The sequence below is a fragment of the Convolutriloba macropyga genome, chromosome 1, assembly GCF_964194025.1.
Source record: "Convolutriloba macropyga chromosome 1, txConMacr16.3, whole genome shotgun sequence".
Lineage (NCBI taxonomy): Eukaryota > Metazoa > Xenacoelomorpha > Acoela > Convolutidae > Convolutriloba > Convolutriloba macropyga.
Window position 1 is genome coordinate 8,692,252 of NC_134468.1, and position 23,181 is coordinate 8,715,432.

General features: G+C 35.0%; 1 protein-coding gene across 3 annotated transcripts in view; it reads left to right on the forward strand.

The window, feature by feature from the left end:
* LOC142334741 (A-type potassium channel modulatory protein KCNIP1-like) overlaps nucleotides 1-15,959 on the forward strand; it is a 29,753-nt gene extending 13,794 nt beyond the window's left edge. For 2 of the 3 annotated variants that reach the window (XM_075383017.1, XM_075383009.1), the window contains 6 exons: nucleotides 2,047-2,116; nucleotides 4,463-4,533; nucleotides 7,334-7,441; nucleotides 8,160-8,264; nucleotides 13,942-14,004; nucleotides 15,685-15,959. In XM_075383017.1, coding sequence (XP_075239132.1) covers nucleotides 2,047-2,116; nucleotides 4,463-4,533; nucleotides 7,334-7,441; nucleotides 8,160-8,264; nucleotides 13,942-14,004; nucleotides 15,685-15,744 — 477 coding nt within the window. In that variant the 3' untranslated portion in view covers nucleotides 15,745-15,959. The remainder of the gene's footprint in view (nucleotides 1-2,046; nucleotides 2,117-4,462; nucleotides 4,534-7,333; nucleotides 7,442-8,159; nucleotides 8,265-13,941; nucleotides 14,005-15,684) is intronic. The other variant, XM_075383027.1, reaches the window with a different exon arrangement.
* Nucleotides 15,960-23,181: the final 7,222 nt, after the last annotated feature.

Below are 23,181 nucleotides of genomic sequence, written 5' to 3' on the forward strand. Positions count from 1 at the left end.
AACCTTTTTAAGCAATATTGAAAAACAAATTTCGTTAGCTCGTTAAAAAAATTGGTACAAGCGGTACAAACCGAAATTTAAAAACAGGCGAGAATAACCTCGCGGTAGTGTTTGTAATCATCGCTTCGTGCGACCGCAAAAGTTGCATCATTTATTTCTTTGTGTTGCTCGTTAAAACAAAGTTCTGCCTTAAAATTGTACCAGGAGCGACATGAGAGTAGCTTAAACTCGTCGTGTAACCTTACAGCTGAACAAATTGAAGTTTTTGGTTAATTTTAACATTAAAATGTAGAAGAATTGTAAAAGTCGATAAAGAATTAGTTCATTATTCCTCATTTATGAAATTTGATTGCGATTCCATTTAAATTTTACAGAGATTTCACAGGCGGTAAAAATTATTTGCTTTCAAATTAAATTTTCAGAATTTATTAGAGACGGTTGCAATTTTTTATGCTAATATTCACTTAATCGTCTTTAATTCGCTTGACCAATTTTCCTTTTCTTCAGGATAAAATATACTACCTAACGTCGATGTCAATATGTAACGTTGTAGGATCTTTTTCCTTTGTACCCTCCGCCCCCACCTTTGTAAGTGTATAATAATTGCATCCCCTAAATCATGTGCCTTATTTTTCGTATTTTGTATAGTGGTTTCCTATATGATGACGTCTTCTTTATGTAATTGGGGGGAAAACGCACTGGGGGTGCAAAGGTTAAAATCCGGTTCACCAGAACCGCTAAGAAAACAAACTTCTCAAGAAGCTAAATACTACAAAAACTGACGCCTCACTATTCGTTTAAGCGCATTTTGCCGAACGTTTTCTTATTCAAGTTTTCTACATCACCCCAAAAATTTTTCACCAATTAGGCCACTAAGTTTTTGAGGGCAAATTTATCATTTGAATCAACGATTATAACTGTAGCCTTACTTCTTCAAGATAAAAATAACCAAGGACAACTTTAGGCAGAGGGCGTATCAGTTCTCTTTAACGACAAGATACCCAAGGGATTAAAAGAAAACATTATAATTGTCAACACTGCCTCAATGGATCATCCTGCTGAACACCGAACTTCTAACTTTCAGCCTCTGAACTTGCACATTAGTTTGGAAATTGCAATAAAAAACTGTGAATTTAGAAACTCTATTTGTTGCAAAGTTTCAATTATTTATTTCAATTTAATATTCATTTATTTTCTGCAAAATAATTCAAATAATTGGTATGCTATTTACTGAGAAAAACAATGAAACAACGCTTAGGTATGCGTTGTAAGCTAAGATTTTGAGAAATCGATTCCTGTTATGGTTAAGTTTTGTCATTTGCCGCCATTTTTGTACATGAATTATTCCACCAGATGCCGGCCTCTAAATTTTAATTGTTCAGAACGAATAAGACATTCTAGGTGAAATTTTTTATTTTGGGCCCTCAGATGCACCCTAGAGGAATTTTGAATGACTATCCAGAGTGCCCAGATGCAACCCAAAAACTTGACAATTAAATTTACGTTAAATTGGCGTACACACTGTCTTTGTTTTTGATCAATTCAATTACATTAACAGTTATTAAGCATCTTGGAATCAAAAAATGAGGATGCATAAAATAGTTTTATGATCTATGCTGTCTTGGATATGGTATCCAAGACACCATAGAAATTTTTTGTTGAAGGGCAATGGCAACTACGATATAGTCGGTGTACTGCGTGGTCCAAAAGGGATTTTTTCCGTTTGTGCCCCCAGTAAGTTATGCACCCCCCAGTTACAGAGCACGTGCCATCACATATTAAATCATTATGTAAAAACATCGCACGTGCGTCTGGGGGGTGCAAATAATATGCGCCCACTAAGCTGGGGGGGAGGCACAAACCGAAAAGATCCTCCAAAAGACGCCATCTGAGATGACCTTTAAGTTTTTGTATGGTCTTATGTATGGTATCAAAGAAGCCATACAACCTTACGTATGGTTTCCCAGAAACATTTATGGTGGTCATCCCGTGAAATAGCTGGTGTAATTTTACTAGTCAAAAACATTCACTCTTTGTTAATTTTAGGAGTGCCCTAATGGATACTTGACAGAGACCCGACTGAAGAATGTCATGACGCAGCTATTCCCATTTGGAGGTTAGTCACCCTTGCAAGGACCGAATTTAAACACATTAAAGATTCCGAATTATCATCTTTATATCTACATTGACCTTTCTTAAACAATTCTGAAACATGGTAAAAAAATTTTTTGGTTCCAAATTATAGTATTTTTCAGCAAAGCTGCTCACTGAGTTTTTCATTTACTTCAAAGCAATTTTTAAGCATTTTATTCATAAAGAGCACTTTTGTTTTTGTGAACCGGTCCGCAAAGAATAAACAATCAGTCTCTTATTTTAGCCCGTAGCCCACTCACCCTGTAAAATTTTTTTCTGGTAATTTGAGACGGTTTCGGTGCTATATTTCCGAACTTCATCCTCAAGGTTTTTCAAACGGCTTTCTTGGTTCAATCTTGAAAAGGTAAAAGTTCCCGTATCTCCAACATACTTTCTATGTGTTTATAGATAACTTATCGTTTCTTCTGCAATAAAGTTGTAGTACATATCTATTAGTGCTTAGTGGTATATTATCTATTAAAAGACAAAAAAAAACATTCGAAAAACTGACAATTACAGTTTTCTTACTAAAAATGAAAATCTGGAAAAAAATTGAACTAATTTTTCTCGATATTGATTTTCAGCGCACCCCTCTAGCATATCGCCATTTCAACAAGTTTCAAAGATTTGATGTTATAAGAAAACTGTCTTGCCTATCATATGCTCTTATGCGCATTTTTAATTTTTTTCCTGCACGAGAAAAATCAAGTCTAATGCATCAATCCAAATAATATCTGAGTGCATTTTTGTTTTAAAAAAGTCTGAGAACGTACATTTTTTAAACAAATGTTAAACAAATTTAATGAACTCATTGCACTTGGATTATCTTTTGTGTCAAATTTCACTTCCCAAAAAAACAGCGCAAAGATCCAGAGAATTCTCAATATCTGAAAAGAATTTTGTTATTTTGTAGTTAAAAAAATGTTGAATAAGTTTTGATGATACAATTTTTACTTTATTTAGCAGCTCTTTCAGAGCATTTATTTTCTCACGATTTCTTCTCACAATAACTGATTTCTGATGATTATTAATAACTAATAATTTGGCTTAGTAGGATGCTTGATGAGTTGATTGGATAGCTGAATTATTAAAGTTGAAAAATTGGGTTTTTGCGTGATTGACAGTTTTTGTGATCTGCGTATGTGATTTGTCTTTCAAAAATTCTCTACTTTTATCTCGGAAAACGTCACTTCAATTTTCATACTTATTACTACAATTCTTTAAAAAAATAAGCTTTTGTGTGTTAAAAACTGAGCGAAAAATTAAAAAACAAATTCTATAAAAAATGTTTAGACGCAATAGGTTTAGATTCTTTGAAACTGGTTCTGAACCGGTTTTCAATTTAGTAAATTTCTCTTTCACTTAGTCTTTTAAAGCCAATGCTCTAGAATTCTTGAACACTACATTTGATTCCACACAAAAATTACATTACTTTTTCAAGTATTGCTTTCGCGTTACAGACAGCTAACGGAAAAATTTTGAATTTTTTCATTTTACCGTAATGAACTCCAGTTGGTCAAAATTTTGTCTTCATATGCCCCAAGAAAACAGCGAAACTAAATAAAATAGAATGATATTCTGAGAATCCCTCGACAAATTGAGCAAAACCGAGGGTACAAGCACACTCTGTTTTGAGCCCTAATTGTTTTAGGCTTCCCAGAACTACACTCTGACATTTATTAGAAACACAGATTTTGATTATAATTTTTTGTGCTTTCACTCGTCCTTTTCAGCCTCATTTAAATCTATTTGTAGCTCAATAGACCAATAGGCGGAACCTGGAAACTTAGTTACTCGTTTGCACTATGATTGCGAATAATGCCATGGGCACTTTCCTCCACAAGTATTGCATTATTTTACCATCAAGAACAGATGGGGTGATTTGAACATGAACTTTCAAAACTGGTCTTTCAAAAACGTAGACTAATTCCGTGAAAAATTTAATTATTGAATTTTTTAAAATTTCCAAAAATCAACTGTTTTTCACATGTTCTCTCAAAATCATCGATTTTTTATTTCCCTTCATCAATTTTTGGTTAAAATTAAAAGAGGTAGGATAGTTTCAGCTTTAAGTATAAATCATCTAATAAAAATTTCAATCTTTTTCAGCGAATTGGGCTTCGCTCTAACAACATAGTTTTTAAACGAAAAAAAAACAGGTTTTGCCACATCGATGTCGAGTTTGCATAAATTTATTCTTCGCCAGTGAAATGGATAAGAATGTACTAAGAAATAGAATGTTGATGCGGTTGTCCATAATGAGCGGTCATTGCTCGTAATGTTAGAATTGAGTAATGTGGTCAATAAAGATTAGAGGTTGTCATTTCAGATTCCTCAGCATACAGTAAGAGTCTGTGGAGGGCCATCAACCCATCTGGTCTAACTCTACTCAGCTTCGAAGTGAGTGTTCTCCATCACAAACATCTGTACAAAAAAAAACAAACAAGCTTTCCATTAGTTAGAGAACGAATGGATATAAAATAAGCATAAAAATTCAAATATATAAAAGTACTAATTGACCGTTTAATGTGACGGCTTAGAAATTGTTTGCAATATCACAAACTAGTTGAGAAGGAGTGAGTTTTGTGCAATAAACCAATTGAAAATTAATGGATATGCTTCAAGAATGTAAAATTGTTTAAAATCCTGCTATGTAGTGTCATTTTTCGCTGTCTCAAATGTCGTTGCTGTGAATTTTTTTTTGTTCATGTGGTACAGCATTTATTTTTTCTGTTCATCAAAAATTTTACGTAAAAAATATATGCAATTGTTTTAAGAATAAAGTCAAAACATTACCAGCGATAGACTGTCCCACAAAGTTGTAACGACAGCGAATGTTTGAAAAACTTCAAACTTTCAACTGGGTATCCATTTGTTCATTTCGATGCCCGTGTTTTATTCATTTAGCTTAATTTTGTCAATTTTTTGCATGTTTTAAGTTTGAAATTCCATCCTTTAACTCTTTCCGATGCTTTTCAAACATTTGTCTGCCTTGCAACGTTATGAGACAGTCAGTCTATAATACAGATCCATAATATTTGAGCAATTTTGAGCTATAGTCTTTCCGATAACATTGAGCGCTTGGAAAATTACAAAACATGCAAAGGGTCATGCAAATGAGCAATATGGACTTTGTTAGTTGACAAGTTCAATTAAATCAACTTTGCGGGACATGCTACACTTTGCCCGTGAATTCAAATTACAAAAATATGAACTTTAATTGCAATACATTAAGTTCAGTCTCCATAAACTCAAAAAAATTAATTCACTACTATTTCTCTTAGAATTTTACATGCAAATTCATTCGAGTATTGTTCACGTTTCAAAACATTTTTTGCTCACGAGCGAATGATTTATTGTTTAATTGCCTTCCTAGAATTTTTTCATGCAATAGTTTTGCTTGACGGATCTTGATTTCGATATACTTGTTTGCCTTTAATTTGCGCTGGTTCTTGAGGGAAATTGTGCTCTCCTGTAGATTTTTAAGAAGTCGAAACAGCCTTCGACTTTTGAAAGTGAGGTAAAATTTGAACCAGGTTTTGAAAAAGTTTATGGTTGTTTATTGGAGGTGCTGTCCTTCAATGCAGGCTGCTTTTTCTCGAGGTTATTTCTTCGGATGCTTGTCGGCTGTTTCGTTTTCATCAAAACAGAGCACAATAAAATTCTATTTATTTACAGAATTAGCAGTTCATTTCGTTCATTTTCCTTATTTTTGTTAAGAATTTTTCAATTAGTTCAGGATCGTATACAAATTATCAGTTTTTGGTAAGGGCAGCATTGAAATTATTATTGGGATGCTCACATATGTTCTTCAAGAGGTTTGGCTTTTAATTTTTTAGCTTGCTTTTACGGACCTTCTAGTTGAAATAGTATTTTTCTAAGGAAGTAACTATACGACTGCTTGGATAGTTTCCATTGTAGCGTGTTATTGTTTATCAAGTCTCTTAGCTGATCTTTACATTAAAGAAAGATAAGTTCCATGTACTGTTGATATAATCAATTTTAGCATTGTAGTCAACTACGGCAATGCTATCTTCCAATTGGGCCTGATGATAGATAGCACTGATATGATATCGACTAGGCAAAATTGAAGTTCTCTAACTGAGAATGTCCCAACCATCATTTCTCAAATCAAGAAATTGAAGACTATAATTCTTCTAACAAAGAAAGGTGTAAAATGGAATTTCTCTAACACAGAGTATCCGATCATGTAATTCTCAAAAGAAAAATTTGAGTAATAGTTTTACTTGAACCAAAAATGTGGGGCTGGTTTTTCTGGGGTTACAAAACTGCAAGTCACTTTACGCAAATTTGAACGTGAGACTGGAATTTCGAACGCGTTTTTCTTGATTTTTAAACTCCTGATTTTTAAAGGCCGGATTTTCCTGTTTACAATACCAGACTTCAAACATTCGTTCAAACAAAATCGTTTTTCAAGCCAAGTGACGTGACTCTTGCTCAATTCTGGCCAAAGTCTCGATTCATCAGAGTCTCGAAACCTGAATATCGAACTCATCTCCGATGAAGTGTGTGGGAACTCTCATTTGTCTAACGATGAAAGAGCAAAATTAGCGTATCCCTAACTACGCAGAACAATTTTTTAAAATGTTTTTTTTTGTCAAATTAATATTAGAGTAATTGTTGCTAAATATTTGAGTAATTGTCACCTGAAAAACTTTTTTTAATACTTTAGATAATATTGGGCTTGATTCGTGACGGCAAGTTTAGTCTTCAATCCGTCACTTTCAATTTTTTGTATCCTTTGGTTAGATATGACTCTGTTATTTATGACTCTGTTTGATCCTACCGAGACGCATTTATTATCTTTCGGAAAACCATAGTTGATTGAGGACGGTTATCTTGCAAGATCTTGATCTTGTAAGAATCTTCCAACACTATGTATCATCTTGCAAGATTCTTGCAAGATAAGCGTCGGATCTTGCATCTTGCACGATAAGCGTTATTTGCAAGAATCCTGCAAGAACTTGCAAGGTAAACGTTATTTGCAAGAATCTTGCAAGATAACAATCCTCGCTCGTCTAGTGAAATAGGCATGCCTACCCAGTGACTTAATACCATCAGAAGCGTCCCAAATTTTTATATTTAAATTTTTTTACCAGACTGCAATTGGGCAGAATCATGAATTCTCCTCAATTTGATGCTTTTGTATGTGTGATGTTTTATGAGTTATGGTTTGCAGGATTTCCTGACTTCATTGACGGTGCTTCTCTTGGGAACCCTGGAGCAGAAGATCATGTGGGTGTTCAACCTCTATGACGTAGACCAGGATGGATCCATAAACGTCAATGTTAGCCAACGCCTCAAAGCCACCGAATTTGAGACAATCGAGATCTTAATTTTCAGAAATATCAGAAATTACTTATCTGTCCTAATATGAATTATTTGGATGGCTGTCTAAGCTGGCACAACGACCGCGATGGAACTGAACTGCCTTAAAACAAGCGTCTCCTACTTGCTATACTACTGTATTGATTACGCCAAATTACTACTAAGCCCTCGAACTTGGATCTCTAGAAGCATCTCTTATGAACCCATGAAGTTGATAGGGAGGGGGGGGGGGGCGAAAAATTCCCAATCAAAACTGCATTGTGGAGTCGTCCATTCAATTATATGCTTCTTTTTTGAGAGGAACTACAGAAAAAATTACAAAAAACAGAAACTCCTTATACAATTTTTGCACTTGTTGATCTCTTCGATAATTTTTTGTCCTTGCTTTCGACCAACTTGTGCTTCACGTTTTGGCTTTGTGATGTGAGGATTTTTTCATCTAAATTTATAGAAAAGTCGATCGGATCTTTTCCCTTTGTGTCCCCCAGTACGTTTTGCACCCCCCAGTTACGGAGCACGTGCCATTACATAGTAAATCATTATGTAAAAACTAGGCACGTGTATCTGGGGGGGGGGGGGCAAATAATATGCACTCAATAAGCTGGGGGGGGGGGCACAAACGATCCGAAAAGTCAATATGATTATAATGGGAAACCATTTGTTTTTTGTTGTGACAGGATCTTGGGAAGACGATAGAAGCCATCCACGATCTGATCAAACCGACCAATGGCACAAGTGCTAACATTGAGCCTTTCGAATCCACATTCAGACGCTCACTTTCTGTTAGTACTTCAAACTGAAATTCTAGAACCATCCTTCATAATTTGGATCTATTCTGCACCCAGTGTTTTTTATGCCCCCCATTACAATTTATGTGTTGTTATATAGCACGTTGCTATGTAAAAAAAAGCATGTACGCCGGGAGATTGGGGGGAGGGGGGTTAAAACTATATGCCCACTAAGCAGGAGGGGGTGCAGAAAAGATTGGCAAATTTAAAAAGACCTTTACTGACTCCTACTGGTTCCAAAGTAAACTTAGAAGAGAATTTGTGGTGGATATTACAAACCCGCGGATCCTTACCACCCATCAAGATCACTGCCCACCCGCCCCGAGCCCCAATTTTCCCCTCTAAATTTCTCCGAGAATTCCAATGAGTGGAAAATTGAAAAAAAGAAATCCTAAGAAAATAAACAAGGAAATCTCATCGGTTTCAATCGCCAACTCGTTCAATTATTGGAGAAGCATTAACACGTTGACATTTTTGAAAAACTTAATTTACAGAAAATTTTTTGAAGTTTGTGAACAAAAAAAAACACGCGTGCGACATTTTCAGTTCAGAAGAAACAAAAGGGCTTTCTTGGAGCTTCCTCTTGACAATTCCTGAGGTTTAGTTCTTTAAACTTAATTCATGCGAAAGAAATGTTCAAACATTTTGACAAACAACAATATTAGTTGAGTAATCGAAAGTCGTCAAGTCTCCTTTTAGTTTAGTACTGATTTTTAACAATAAGACAATGTAAACAAGGAGGCTCGGAAATGTGCGTTCACACATAATGTTCCGACCCCGCTCATCCACATTCTTGACTAAATTGGCTACCAAATGAGTAACAGATAGAAAACTTTCCAAAACATACGTATCGTTCAACAAATCATTAATGGAATAAAGTAATACCACGTTAGAGGGCCGCTGAAACTTGTTAATAGGACTACTAGAAACAACCATCTTTAAAATCAGATAACCCTTAATTACGACCAAACTCAATATCTATTTTCAAATAAATAATTTCCAAATCGCATCAGATAACAAAAAAACAAAATAACCTATATTTCAACAGAAGAGATATGGGACCTGTCCTCAATGCGACTGGTTAACAGGTGGACAAAAAAGATCAATAAGGGGCGAAATTCGAAATATTGTTTCCAATTTTCAAAACAATTAATCGGAAAGCAAATTAAATTAATAGATATTAACCGAAATCACCAAAATATTCATTTATATCTCCACAGGAAGCAATTGAGACCTGTTATTATCCAGTGTTTGTTATAAACTGGCAAAGCTTATAAATTTTTTCACTTTGCGCGAAAATGGTTGTGAAGCCCTTAGAACCATAATTTTGCAACTATGAAAACTAAAATTGATCAATTGTGCAATTTTTTAAAGCCAATCGAAACTACCATTAATGTTATAAATTGAAAAGAAAACTTAACATCTATGAAGTATACAAATATGTAAAAATCACAAAATTTTTCAAAAAATATGGTAACAAAGCCCAAAATCAAATGGCTGAAATTGAAACCGTTATAAAAAAATTACAGCTCAATGAAATTGTTTGCGGCCTATCTTTACAGAGAAAAAGCTACAAATCTTCAAAAACAATTATCAAAAAATGATTACAAGAAATATCAAAAACCAAAATAAGTTATGAAAAGTCAAAACAGACATAATATTTCAACTAAGCAAGGCGGAATAGCTTGCAACATCTCAGGAAGCCGATTGAGTTTGTTATCAATGAGACTAAGTCACAACAAAACGAAATAATAACAAATACAGACAGAAGGCAACAGAACCTCACAACCAGTTTTACAGCACAGTCGTAAAGACAGTAAAATTATAAGATGTTATCTGGAAGAACTGTGTATCAGCACTTGTTTCTCATTTGAACATCAAAGGGTCTTCCTTATAAACAGACTACGTAGAAGCAACAAGAAAAAGAGAACCAGAAAATGAACAGTTTCGAACTTTTGAATCATTAAAAGTAGATAACACTTTATATCAATGAGGTTGAGTTAAATAATAACGAAAAAAGAAAGTAAAAAAGAGACAGCTGAATATATCCTTAGATTTTTTATGTTTTATGAAGTTCACTTGAAAGTCAAAATAACAATTAGCTATGAACTGAACTCTTTAAATAGATTCAATTATCTGTCTGGCAGAGTCAGCTGAGACTTATCATTATCAGATGTATAGATGAAAAAAACAATAACAAAAAGAAAGACAAAAAATCTCCTAACTTTTGCGAGAGAATTGTGTCTCAGTCATAAGAGCATATACTATTCAACAAAAAAGTCAGCATGATAAGTTGTGGTTTTCCAACGCTGTGCAGTTTTTCAGCTATGCATTTCTTTGATTTGTTTTAATATGGTAATCGACATCGATGTGATAATCGACAATGAAACAAAATGAAATTATAATGTGAGCAATTTTGCTCTAAATTTAAAAAAGTGAAAACTCGTACTATCAAAACCAAGAAACAATTAGGTCAATATAAAACTGTTAACATGATTTTTTGCTCAGAGGGAAGGAGCTTTGGCAAGTCTTTTCTGAAATCTTTGAAAAAGTTCAATTATACGTCCAGAGAAGCATTTAAAACATATCATTGTCATGTATATTTCGCACAAAAACAAAAAGAAGGAAACACATAGTCAAATCAGAAAAAACACTAATTTGCTAGAGAACTGTTTCTCAGCCCAAATGCATAAGATATACAACAGAAACAAAAAAACATATTCAAAAACGCTTTTTTCAACGCTGCGCATATACCCAACTATGTTCTTCTTCAATTGGACCTGTTAATATTGTGGTAATGTGACAAGCGAACAAAATGAACCCATAAAAAGTGCAATTATGCTCGAAAATCCAAAAACTGAAACCTCCTAGTACCAAAACCCAGAAACCATTGGTTAAATATTAAACCGTTACAGTCATAATATTGTACCTCACAGAAAATGAGTTTCTGCCTGTTTTTACTGGGACTACTCCAGAAGTTGAGAAAAAATATGAATTAGAGGCAAAGTTCCAATATTCACAGACCTTTTATTAAAACAAATATAATCAAAGTCATAAGAGACATTAGATAACAACTTAAAGTATTTTCCAGGATCACGTATACCTCACAAAAAACCGAATTGGATCTCTTATAGGGGAGACTAAGTCAGTGGACTTAAAAAAGTATAACAATTGAAAGCAAAACATAAGAAGATCATAAAATATTACAAAATGTTTTTGGTCAAAGCCAAAAAAACCAAGAGACTAACTCTGAAACCATAATATACATTCGTTGGGCTTCATTTTTTGTGAACTGTCTGTCAAAAAAGAGCCCTTGATACAATTTTTTGTCAGTAAATAGCATAAAAAGATTTAAATTCTGAAGTGTTTTGAAAAAGACCGCGCCCCAATAAATTTTAAAAATTCTTTATTGTAAGGATCCATTGTAAGATCATGATCAGCCCTGGTTTTGCTGCGCGTCTAAAAAAACACTTAACTGTTCAATTGATCTTAAAAAATTCATTCTTGGACAAATTTTTTCAATAGGTCAAAAATAAATAATGCATTTCGTATAAAAATCAAATTCAAATTTGCGAAAACTTGAGAAGTTGTAATTCCTTAAGTCTCTTAAAGCCAAGGGGAGTGCAATTAGCTTTTTTAGAATTTACGATAGGTATTTATGTCCACATGTGTCTAATTTTAGCAAATTTGAACAAAGGGGGCCGAAAAGTCGCATTTGTCCCCACTTTTGACGAAAAAAATTTGAACGACTGCATCTAATTTTGGTCGAATGTTCACAAAATTTAAAATCTTTATAACTCCCTGTAAATAACTAAATAAAAAAAATCTTTTTAATTCAATTTTCTACGCTTTGAATGAACCAAAGAAACTTCATTTGAGTTCATAGTTCCTCCCCCACCAAAGTGAGTCGGAATAAAACTGAAAACAGAACTAAATTTATAACTACAAAAAATTTATTTAAAGATACTGTTTTCAATTTTGCACTAAAAATGCTGCTAAAATTTAATAGACAAAGAAAGAAACTTCATAAAGAATAGATAATGTCTATGAGCTATACGACATTGAAATTAGTAAAGCTTGTTTGAATTCATTCGCTAAATCTCAATACAATTTAATCAATTGCTGAACTTTGCTGAACAAAATCATAACTATTAAACATGAACAGTCAGTAAAAATCATAAGAAGTTTTTTTGTCAAATTAAATCAGTTCCTAATCCAATCAAAGAGTCTAATGACCATTTGTTTCGATTATTTGGATCAAAATAGGCTATATGCTCTTGAAAGCAAGAATTTGCTTATTTCTAGAATCCACGGGTTCACTTAATTGAGGACAAACTATTAGAAATATCGATAAATTTGAAAATTTAAACGGTCGCACGAAACGAAGTTTTCTTTAAGTGCTCTCAAAAGAAGTTAGTATATTTTTTGTCCTGATTTGTCCTGATGATCTAAGCGATTTTCGTAATACCAACTTTCTGTTGATAGTTTTTCGGCAATCACTATGGGCACACTTTAATGGAACCTCTTAGGGACGTAATGTCATGTTGCAGAAAGAATTTCTTTTGGTCAGCTATTTTTTTTATCCCAGGTCACTTTCATCCGATCTTTCTGCACCTTTTTCCTTATGAGGTGAGCGTCTTTAAGCTTAAGCAGCTTCAACAAGAACCAGTCCCTTACTCGTTGTGTGGGAGCAATTCTTCTGCGAATGGTCAGATTACGATTCAAAAGTAGAATTTTGAAAACAAATAAGAATTGTGCAACTTTGAAACAAAACCGCTATAAAATAATAAGAGAAAAAAAGAAAAGTGAATTTAAATTAGAAGAAAATTGCCACAACTTTTTGTCTTCGTTTTAAAGGATAATGGACAACAAATTTGGCAGGCTTTTTAAAGCAGTTTAGTGGTGTTGTTAGTCAAAAATGAAGAATGTCTGATAAAAATGTCCTATTAGGCGTCAGTTTGTATCTATAAAGTCTAAATAACGGGATAAATTAACGGTCTGCTAACATTGATAAATTAACGGGTCTAAATTAGCCCGTTAGTTTATCAATGTTAGCAGAAAGGCTTGAACCACCTTGTTAGGCAACCTTGTTTGATTTTTTATGTGTAGTCCGAATCACTCTTAATAAACAATTGCAACATATACTAAATAAAAAGATTAATGTTGAACAAAAAAGAAAAAATCCTGTAGAAATTAGTTAACAAGAATAAATATTGGCCGTATATTCATGAAAATGAGAATTTCGATGGCGTCTCAAAAATAAATAAGTGCTCATATTTGGGTAAGTACTCTAATAAACAAATTATTCTACTCGGCGGGCTTTCTAATGGTGCCGATTATACCTTTCTGCCTGAAAACAGTAAATTGTTCAAAATCATCAAAATAAAAGGACTCCCCAACCCCACGAAGTGGGACGAACAAAAAGATAGGTAGCAGGTTTGCCAGTATCAATGTTCGCTCAACTTTATCAAGTTTTCAACTTCTTTGTGCGAAATTAGTTTTTGTATCATTTTGCAGAATTTTCTTTTACTTCTGTTATCTTCCAGAAAACCCGTCGTCAAATCCTTTCCATGATTTATTTTGGGTTACATTACATTGGTGACGCGACTAATTTTGGTGCCTCGGCTAATGTTAATGTTGAAACAAAACTAGTGTTATAAATGTGTTTCAGAGATTAGACACAGATAGAGATGGAGTCATTTCCAGAGAAGAATTTTTCAACTACATGCGAAAGGTTAGCCCAGCCCGAACCCCACCTCACCTGAGATTAAAGTTCACAATTATTCGCTGTTCTATTCTTCAAATTCTGTTTGGTACCATACAAATCGATTACCGTTAATTGTGACAAGGTTGTGTGACCTTTTGAGTAAGCTAAATTAGTAGCATTATTTATGCATGAATACGTCGCGCGGTCGAGAAATTATCACCATTTAGCACAAAAGTATGAGATCCCGAATACCCCAACCCCCAAATAGAAATAATTGGTATTTTTACACCTCGATCTCGAATAATTGTTACAACAATCCCATTAATCACAAAATTCTTTTTTTTATGGACTGCCAAACCAAAAAAAGTCTTTATTGTCGACATAATGGCGTTTTTTAATCAATTTTCTCATCTTGAGTGCTAGAGGTCCTAATTTAAAGTTGCCACTTCATAGCAGATAGATAAGAGAGAGAAAAGAACAACTGTCAGAGTCCCCTCCCCATTTTTTCAGCCTTTTTGAAAATTCTCGCCAAAGTTCGGAGACCAAATTTTTTTCTCTCATTGAAAGATAGTTTATACGTAACCTTTTGGAGAAAAAAAATATGGAATTACCCAACCCGTCCAGGAGAAAAATGCAGAACATTAAATAATTTTTGCAATTTAACCCCTCCCAGATTAATTAGATCAATTTGCAAAAAAGAGGGCAAGCTTTTTTTTTTCAAAAGCCTTAAAATTTTTAATTATATCGAAATCGACAATTCTAAATCCGGGAAAAACCATATTAATTTTTAATGGAGTCACACAATTCGAATGAAAGCAAAATGCCAACAGCAAATGTCTCCCGCAAAAAAAGTTTTCGATTGTTTTTTCTTGTTCAAGTATCTAAGAACCCAACTGTAGGAAGAGAAATTTTTTCTCATAGACAAAACTTTCTGGAAAACATTATACGAGAAAAAAATGTTTTCCTATTCCAAAATTTAGTAAATCGATACATAAAAATTTACTCCCCCAATGCTCGATTTTTGCTCGACGTGCTACTCAAAAATATCATTGAAAACATAAAGTTTCCCTGTGCACTTTAAAACTCAAGAAACCGAAACAGTTTGAACCACTTTTTTCTCAAAGATATTCTTTTAATAATGCAACAATTTTAACAGATCGGGAAAACGAAACAAAATTAAGTAGAGCAATTTATATTATCTGATCAGCTCAAAAATCAAAAGAGTAAAATGGGTTTAAAAAATAGAAGCTACAACTTTTTAGAATTTATATCATTAATAGTTCTCTTAAACAAAATCTTTTGTATCCGGTTTACATAACTATACAATTTGTTAAACTCATTGAAAAAATTTGAATATCACGTGTTCTACAAGAGAAAACAATGTAGAAAAAAAATTTTTTTTTACTCATAAGAAAAAATAATGTATTTTGTAATTTGTAGACAAAATTGAACATTTCCATCTAGAGTGTATCAGATATATAGTAGTTAGTGCTTCAAAGAGCAGAGAAGCCATTTTATGTAAGACTTTTGCGCTGACATTTTTGAAAATTCAGCGGATTTCAGCTCATTTTAGCGCATTTCTTACGTAATTTTTGGAAAATTTCTCGACCCGAGAACTCCTTGACAATGCTAGCTCTTGGAAAAGGAAAATGAAAAACTTACAATTACCTATATGAACTGATAAAAAACATCTAGTTTCTGTTTCAGAGAGAAATTGAAGAGATCCTAACATCATTTGACGTCAGTTTAATCACAACAGCGCGATAGTGGATCGCCTTAAGTTATAATAATTTGAAGCCGAGATCAATTCAACCCTTGAAAGGCTGAAGGTCGACAAACAGATGAGAATAGTTTAGTAGGATGCGCTATGTTGATGCTTGTTTCAGTTGTGAACAAACTTCTGATCAGTTTCCTATCCCTAACCCTCCTAGTTAAAGAAGTTTCCTCTAACACCCCCCCCCTTCCCCCAGAATATCTCCATATCTAAGCATGCTAACTTTAAACCATTATAATGATGTATAAAAATTGTAATGTCTAGTCCCACCTATTGATTATCAATGCAAAAACATGCATTAATGGAGGGGGGTGGGGGGGGGGGCTTCCGAAGATCCAAATACAATACATAACAGGTCTTATTCTGAACACGGAAAGGAAACTGCTTCCCAAACTTCAAAACTGCTTCTAGCGAACATCGATCGAATCCACCACCCTCCCACTTAACCACCAAATTTATCTCATATTCAGAGCACTTCTTAACTTGTAATTTTATTCTCTCTCTGTACACTACATTTGAGTATATTTATTTTGTTATATATTGTAGCTATTAGCATAGAATAGACCATTTGTATAAAAGAGGGAGTAATAAATTATGGTTCATTAATTTGTTTTCTTCAGTCTTTTGAGAGGCTGGTTAAAAATAATTTTAGTTGAGGAGGAACAATTTATCAAATTCACAGTACCGAAATGCTAGTGTAATTTCCAAGACACAAGTCGAAAACAGTCTCTATGTTAATAACGTTCAAAACATTGTTAATGGTTTCAAAAACGTTCGAAAACCCTCATTTTGTGAGATACGAATCAAAAACATTCAGTATTTTCTTCAAAAATGAAATGAAACGTTTTTTACCCAATCTAAGTAGAGGCGCCGTTTTTTTAACGCTTGGGTCGTCCGGGTTTGTGAAGATCAGTAAAAAAGTTTAAAAAAATGGTAGAAAATTTGCTGTCTCGGCCAGCAATTCGAGGAAATCAGTAATGTAAATTCTGCTTTGTTTGTTGAACCTACCTCTCAAATATGATCATTTTTATTTTTTAGAGACGATGAAAACTACAATAAAGAAAAAAGTGCATCATTTAGTGAAATTTCTACGAAATTATGTATGACAGTTATTGTTACGTCTCTCGGTGCCTATGAATATAGTTATTTTTCTTATAATTTCAATAATGCGTACCAAGCCGTAAAATGCAGGCTAAAAGAGTGCAGATGATACTGGAAATTAATGGCGAGCTAATTGAAATCTGCAAGAATCTTCTGGCTTGCTACTGTTACCGCTAATTACACGTACTCGAAATTTAATCTAATTTTATATTCCTAATATTTTCAAATTATATAACATATTATTAGATTCTGTAGCAGTAGAAATTCTGGATGTATACTTCCAACCAATCAGAGATTGCGAAGACACTATTCTCTTATTTAAAGCGCATGCTCCAATAACTCTTGTCAGTCCGTTAATTTAGATACACCACGTGTATACACTTGACTCTGGTGCCATATTGTATTACCACAGTATTGATAGAAGTTTATCTTCTGTGTTCTACAGAGTCGGTTAGTCTTAGAGATATAGGTAAGCCTACTTTGCGCGCAGAAATAAGTAGCCCCAGCTCTTTATACCTTAAGGCCGTAAAAATAGCCTATATTGGGCCTGACTTAACTGGTGCGATACACCATCCACAACCACCTCTTTGTCCAGCACCACTTCCACAGAACGAATCTCCAGGTCCACATCAACTCACGCCTTCAATGTGCTAGTTCAAAGCTCACCTTACCCTACTAAATGAATTACAGCTATCTCATAAACTCCACTTACTGTGAAAGTACCCTCCGTAAATTTGATCTGATCAAAAGTTACTTTCTGTTTTCGCCACTCTATGCAAAAACTCAGAGACCAATAGTTGTCCCCATTGAATACCTGCTGTGTGTAGAGGAAGGCGCAAGAAAGTGTATGCATGGGCACACTTTTAATCTCCTCTACAGGGACTTGATGGTGGACAAGCTGACAAATCGCGAACCCACACCAGAGGAAACACAGATCCTCAATTACCTCCTGGCGTTGCAGCGTCACTGCAACATTGACCTCTACCCTCGGGCACTTGCCACCTGTCTCGCTCGAGACAAGGAATTTTTGGAATTCCATAGGGATCCTGATAATCGGGCCCCTTACTTCAAATTCGAATTCCGGAAAAAGGCCACAGTCTTACCACTTTGGGTTCACGGTCTCACAATTCCACGGACTCACTGTTCTGTAAAACCAAAACCTCACTTTTTTTCTATATATTCGTTTCGATATATTCATTTCCTTCATTTATTATTTTCTTTTCTTCTTCGACACAATTGAAGATTAGGATCAGTTCTTTTCTTTTTTTCTCCGGTCGGAGGTTAATCAGAAGGCACTAAACTTCACTAAAAATTTTAAGAGAACATGTAGCTCACACAGTAGCTAAAATGGTTCCCGCCAGAAGCTCAGCCGGTAAGTGCAATCGGCAAAACCCTGTACCCCATTGAGATAAACAGAAGTCTCCTTGTACCCTGTAACTGGAAACTTCACTGGTTCCACACTTGAGTGGACTACTCACAGACGACACTCAACTTTCTTCTGACAGGGATTTCAGACGACGGCAGAGGTCACAACTCCACTTTGACGACGACACATCTCTCCATCTCACTATGCAAGGAGGATGACACATCCAACGTATTTCTCCTACAGCTCACAAATTCGGTTTTAAAACTCTTAACCCCGGATGGATGTAGCAGTAGAAATACTGGATGTATACTTTCAACCAATCAGAGATTGCGAAGACATTATTTTCTTTTATAAAGCGCATGTTCCAATAACTCTAGTCAGTCCGTTAATTTAGATACACCATGTGTATACACTTGACTCTGGTGCACTACTGTATTACCACCGTATTGATAGAAGTTTACCTTCTGTGTTCTACAGAGTCGGTTAGTCTTAGAGATATAGGTAAATCTACTTTGAGCGCAGAAATAAGTAGCCCCAGCTCTTTATACATTAAGGCCGTAAAAATAGACCATATTGGGCCTGACTTAACTGGTGGGATACACCATCCACAACTACCTCTTTGTCCAGCACCACTCCCACAGAACGAATCTCCAGGTCCACATCAACTCATGCCTTCAATGTGCTAACTCAAAGCTCACCTTAACCTACTACATGAATTACAGCTATCTCATAAACTCCACTTACTGTGAAGGCACACTCCAAAATTTTGATCCGATCAAAAGTTTCTTTCTGTTTTCGCCACTATTTGCTAAGCTCACAGACCAATATTTGTCCCCATTGAATACCTGCTGTGTGTAGAGGAAGGCGCAAGAAAGTGTATGCATGGGCACACTTTTAACCTCCTCTACAGGGAGTTGATGGTGGACAAGCTGACAAATCGCGGACTCACACCAGAGGAAACACAGATCCTCACTTACCTCCTGGCGTTGCAGCCTCACTGCAACATTGACCTCTACCCTCGGGCACTTGCCACCTGTCTCGCTCGAGACAAGGAATTTTTGGAATTCCATAGGGATCCTGATAATCGGGCCCCTGACTTCAAATTCGAATTCCGGAAAGAAGCCACAGTCTTACCACTTTGGGTTCACAGTCTCACAATTCCACAGACTCACTGTTCTGTAAAACGCAAACCTCACTTTTTTTCTATGTATTCATTTCTATATATTCATTTCCTTCTTTTATTATGTTCTTTTCTTCTTCGACACAATTGAAGATTAGGATCAGTTCTTCTCTTTTTTCTCCGGTCGTAGGTTACTCAGAAGGCACTAAACTTCAATAAAAGCTTTAAAAGAACATGTAGCTCGCACAGTAGCTAAAAATGGATTCCCGCCAGAAGGTCAGCCTGTAAGTCCGATCGGTAAAACCCTGTACCCGATGGAGATAAACAGAAGTCTCCTTGTACCCTGCAGCTGGCACCTTCACTGATTCCACAATTGAGTGGACTACTCACAGGCGACACTCAACTTTCTTCTGACAGGGATTTCAGACGACGGCAGAGGTCACAACTCCATTTTGACGACAAGACATCTCTCCTCACTATACAACTCACTATACAAGGATTTCTCCTACAGCTCAAAAATTTGGATTTAAAACTTTTAACCCTGGATGGATGTAGTAGTAGAAATAATGGATGAATACTTCCAACCAATCAGAGATTGAGAAGAGACTATTGTCTTATATAAAGCGCATGCTCCACTGACTCTAGTCAGTCTGTTAGTTTAGATAACCATGTGTATACTCTTGACTCCGGTGCTATACTGTATTACCTGCGTATTAATAGAAGTTTTCTTCTGTGTTCTACAGAGTCGGTCAGTCTTAGAGATATAGGTAAGCCTACTTCGCGCGCAGAAATAAGTAGCCCTAGCTCTTTACACCTTAGGGCTGTAAAAAGAGCCCATATTGGGTCTGCCTTATTTCCTTCTTTGCGCTTCTCCCTATATAGTTCAGGAGACGTACCTCTTCTGAATCACTTTATGGCAGAAATTGCTTTTGTAATTATCTGTATAACCCCCCCCCCACAAACACAAATACAATCACAGCTTTGTGATCATATGACGTATATACGCACAATACCGCAAATATGCCATGATGGAATGCTATATTGTTGGTGGGGAGAGGCCAGCTATAATCAGAAAGACCCCAAAAACCAATCGCGTGAATTATTGCACAGGTCGCTTAAAAATTCTGCTTTTCATTTTACACAATTAGGTAGGGATATTAGTTCATGCGGTTCTCCCTAAGTTACAGGAACAATTTATTTGGTTGAGTTCAGTCCAAGTTTGACCAGAATTCACTTTATTTCGGTCGTTTGAATTCTTTTCTACAAAAATTGAATATTGGATCCATCAAAAATGAGTGGTAGTTAGACATCATGCATAAAATAAAAAATCTATAAAATAAGACTAATTGAATTCTCCATTTAGGGAAATCAGCTGAGTAATCAAACTCATGGTCGTTATTTTTAACCAGTCAAAATTTAAAATTGCCTCTCATAAGTTCAATGTGGTTCACAGCCACAAAGCCAATAGATCAGTTAGCCTTCAAGACTACTTGACCATAGGACTTTAATTTCCATTATAAAATGGTACGCAAAAACATTTTATCTTTTTTGCAAGAAATAAAATCAGCTAGGCATTCGGTATTCCGACACCTTCTAAAAATGATCTGAAAGGATTTAAAACTCTTAACCCCGGATGGATGTAGCAGTAGAAATACTGGATGTATACTTCCAACCAATCAGAGATTGAGAAGACACTATTGTCTTATATAAAGCGCATGCTCCACTGACTCTAGTCAGTTTGTTAGTTTGGATAACCATGTGTATACTCTTGACTGCGGTGCTATACTATATTACCACCGTATTAATAGAAGTTTATCTTCTGTGTTCTACAGAGTCGGTTAGTCTTAGAGATATAGGTAAGCGTACTTCGCGCGCAGAAATAAGTAGCCCTAGCTCTTTACACCTTAGGGCTGTAAAAAAAAGCCCATATTGGGTCTGCCTTATTTCCTTCTTTGTACCTCTTCTGAATCACTTTATGGCAGAAATTGCTTTTGTAATTATCTGTATAACCCCCCTCCCCCCACATACACAAATACAATCACAGCTTTGTGGTCATATGACGTATACCACACAATACCGCAAATATGCCATGATGGAATGCTATATTGTTGGTGGGGAGAGGCCAGCTATAATCAGAAAGACCCCAAAAACCAATCGCGTGAATTATTGCACAGGTTGCTTAAAAAGTTTGCTTTTCATTTTACACAATTAGGTAGGGATATTAGTTCATGCGGTTCTCCCTAAGTTACAGGAACAATTTATTTGGTTGAGTTCAGTCCAAGTTTGACCAGAACTCACTTTATTTTGGTCGTTTGAATTCTTTTCTACAAAAATTGAATATTGGATCCATCAAAAATGGGTGGTAGTTAGACATCATGCATAAAATAAAAAATCTATAAAATAAGACTAATTAAATTCTCCATTTAGGGAAATCAGCTGAGTAATCAAACTCATGGTCGTTATTATTAACGAGTCAAAATTTAAAATCGCCTCTCATAATTTCAATGTGGTTCACAGCCACAAAGCTAATAGATCAGTTAGCCTTCAAGACTACTAGACTATAGGACTTTAATTTCCATTATAAAATGGTACGCAAAAACATTGTATCTTTTTTTGCAAGAAATAAAAACAGCTTGGCATTCGGTATTCCGACACCTTCTAAAAATGATCTGAAGCAGATCAATTTTGTCATGTAAAAAGATTAGTTTAATATTCGAGCAGTTGGTGCGGTTAGCATAGTGGCTGATCCTGTCAAATGACTTCTGATTAATTGCTCTGGAACCGAATTTGCAGCAATTATAGTCGTCCTCCTAGTAATTGGTTTTTGTTTGACTATTAAATTTTTGTGACATTTTGTCTTAAGAATTTAGTTAAACAGGTAAAACCCGAAACCAATAGGTCACTAAGCAGTAACTTTACAAGTCTATAAGAATGAAATTCAATGAAACTTCTGAAGATATAAAATCCATAGGGCGAGGAGCGCTTCTTAAAATCTGGCTCGCCTTTAAACCACCCATTATTCCCGTCCCCTGCACCAATCTATGACAACTTAAACTCGTTGTGAAGAAAAAAATCGGGCAGTTTGGATGTCCCTTTTTTGCCCCCTAGCGGTTTTGCCCATCCACCACAAAGTCTGCCCTCAAAGCTCAACATTGTTAGCTCACTAAACATTAGTTTATGAACACAAAGCCACCCATTCAATAATTTTTGTGTGCAATTCGAATACATTTTTTGACGTTAATCAATTACCAACGTTTATATAAATTTAGTTTTCATAGAGTACTTTTATTTATTGTTAGCAAGAATTGTTTTAAGATCTTTTAAGTTTAACTGGAAAAGTTTACGCATCAATTTGGTGATTTTTGATTTTGATCCAATAGTAGATCATAAACTTATCCGCAACCTTTAAAACGTCATTTTTTTAGATATAAGAGGGGTCTAATAAGCACAGGGAAGCTTTAGATCTATGGGTATAAAAATTAAAGAAAAATTAGTTTTTAATTTTCAGCTGAACAAAACTCCGAGAACCTAAATATGGGGACGTTATCTGCTCAAAGAAAGAACAAGCTCCTTGAACTCATGAGTTCTTTTTAAATTCATGGCGTTTTGCGCATTTATTTTGCAGTTATTATTATCCAAAGTTTTTCGGACAAAAAAGCAATTTTTCAATCATCAAATTGATTCGGGGAAGTAAATGCACGCTTTCTGCAAAAAAACGCAAAAGATCTTCTTGCAGAGCCAAAGATACTTTTGGTACAAGTTTTGATAGCACGGATGTCTTTTATAAAATTCCGTAATAATATATTTCAATAAAACAACTGTGAAAGTTTTTATTTACGGTTG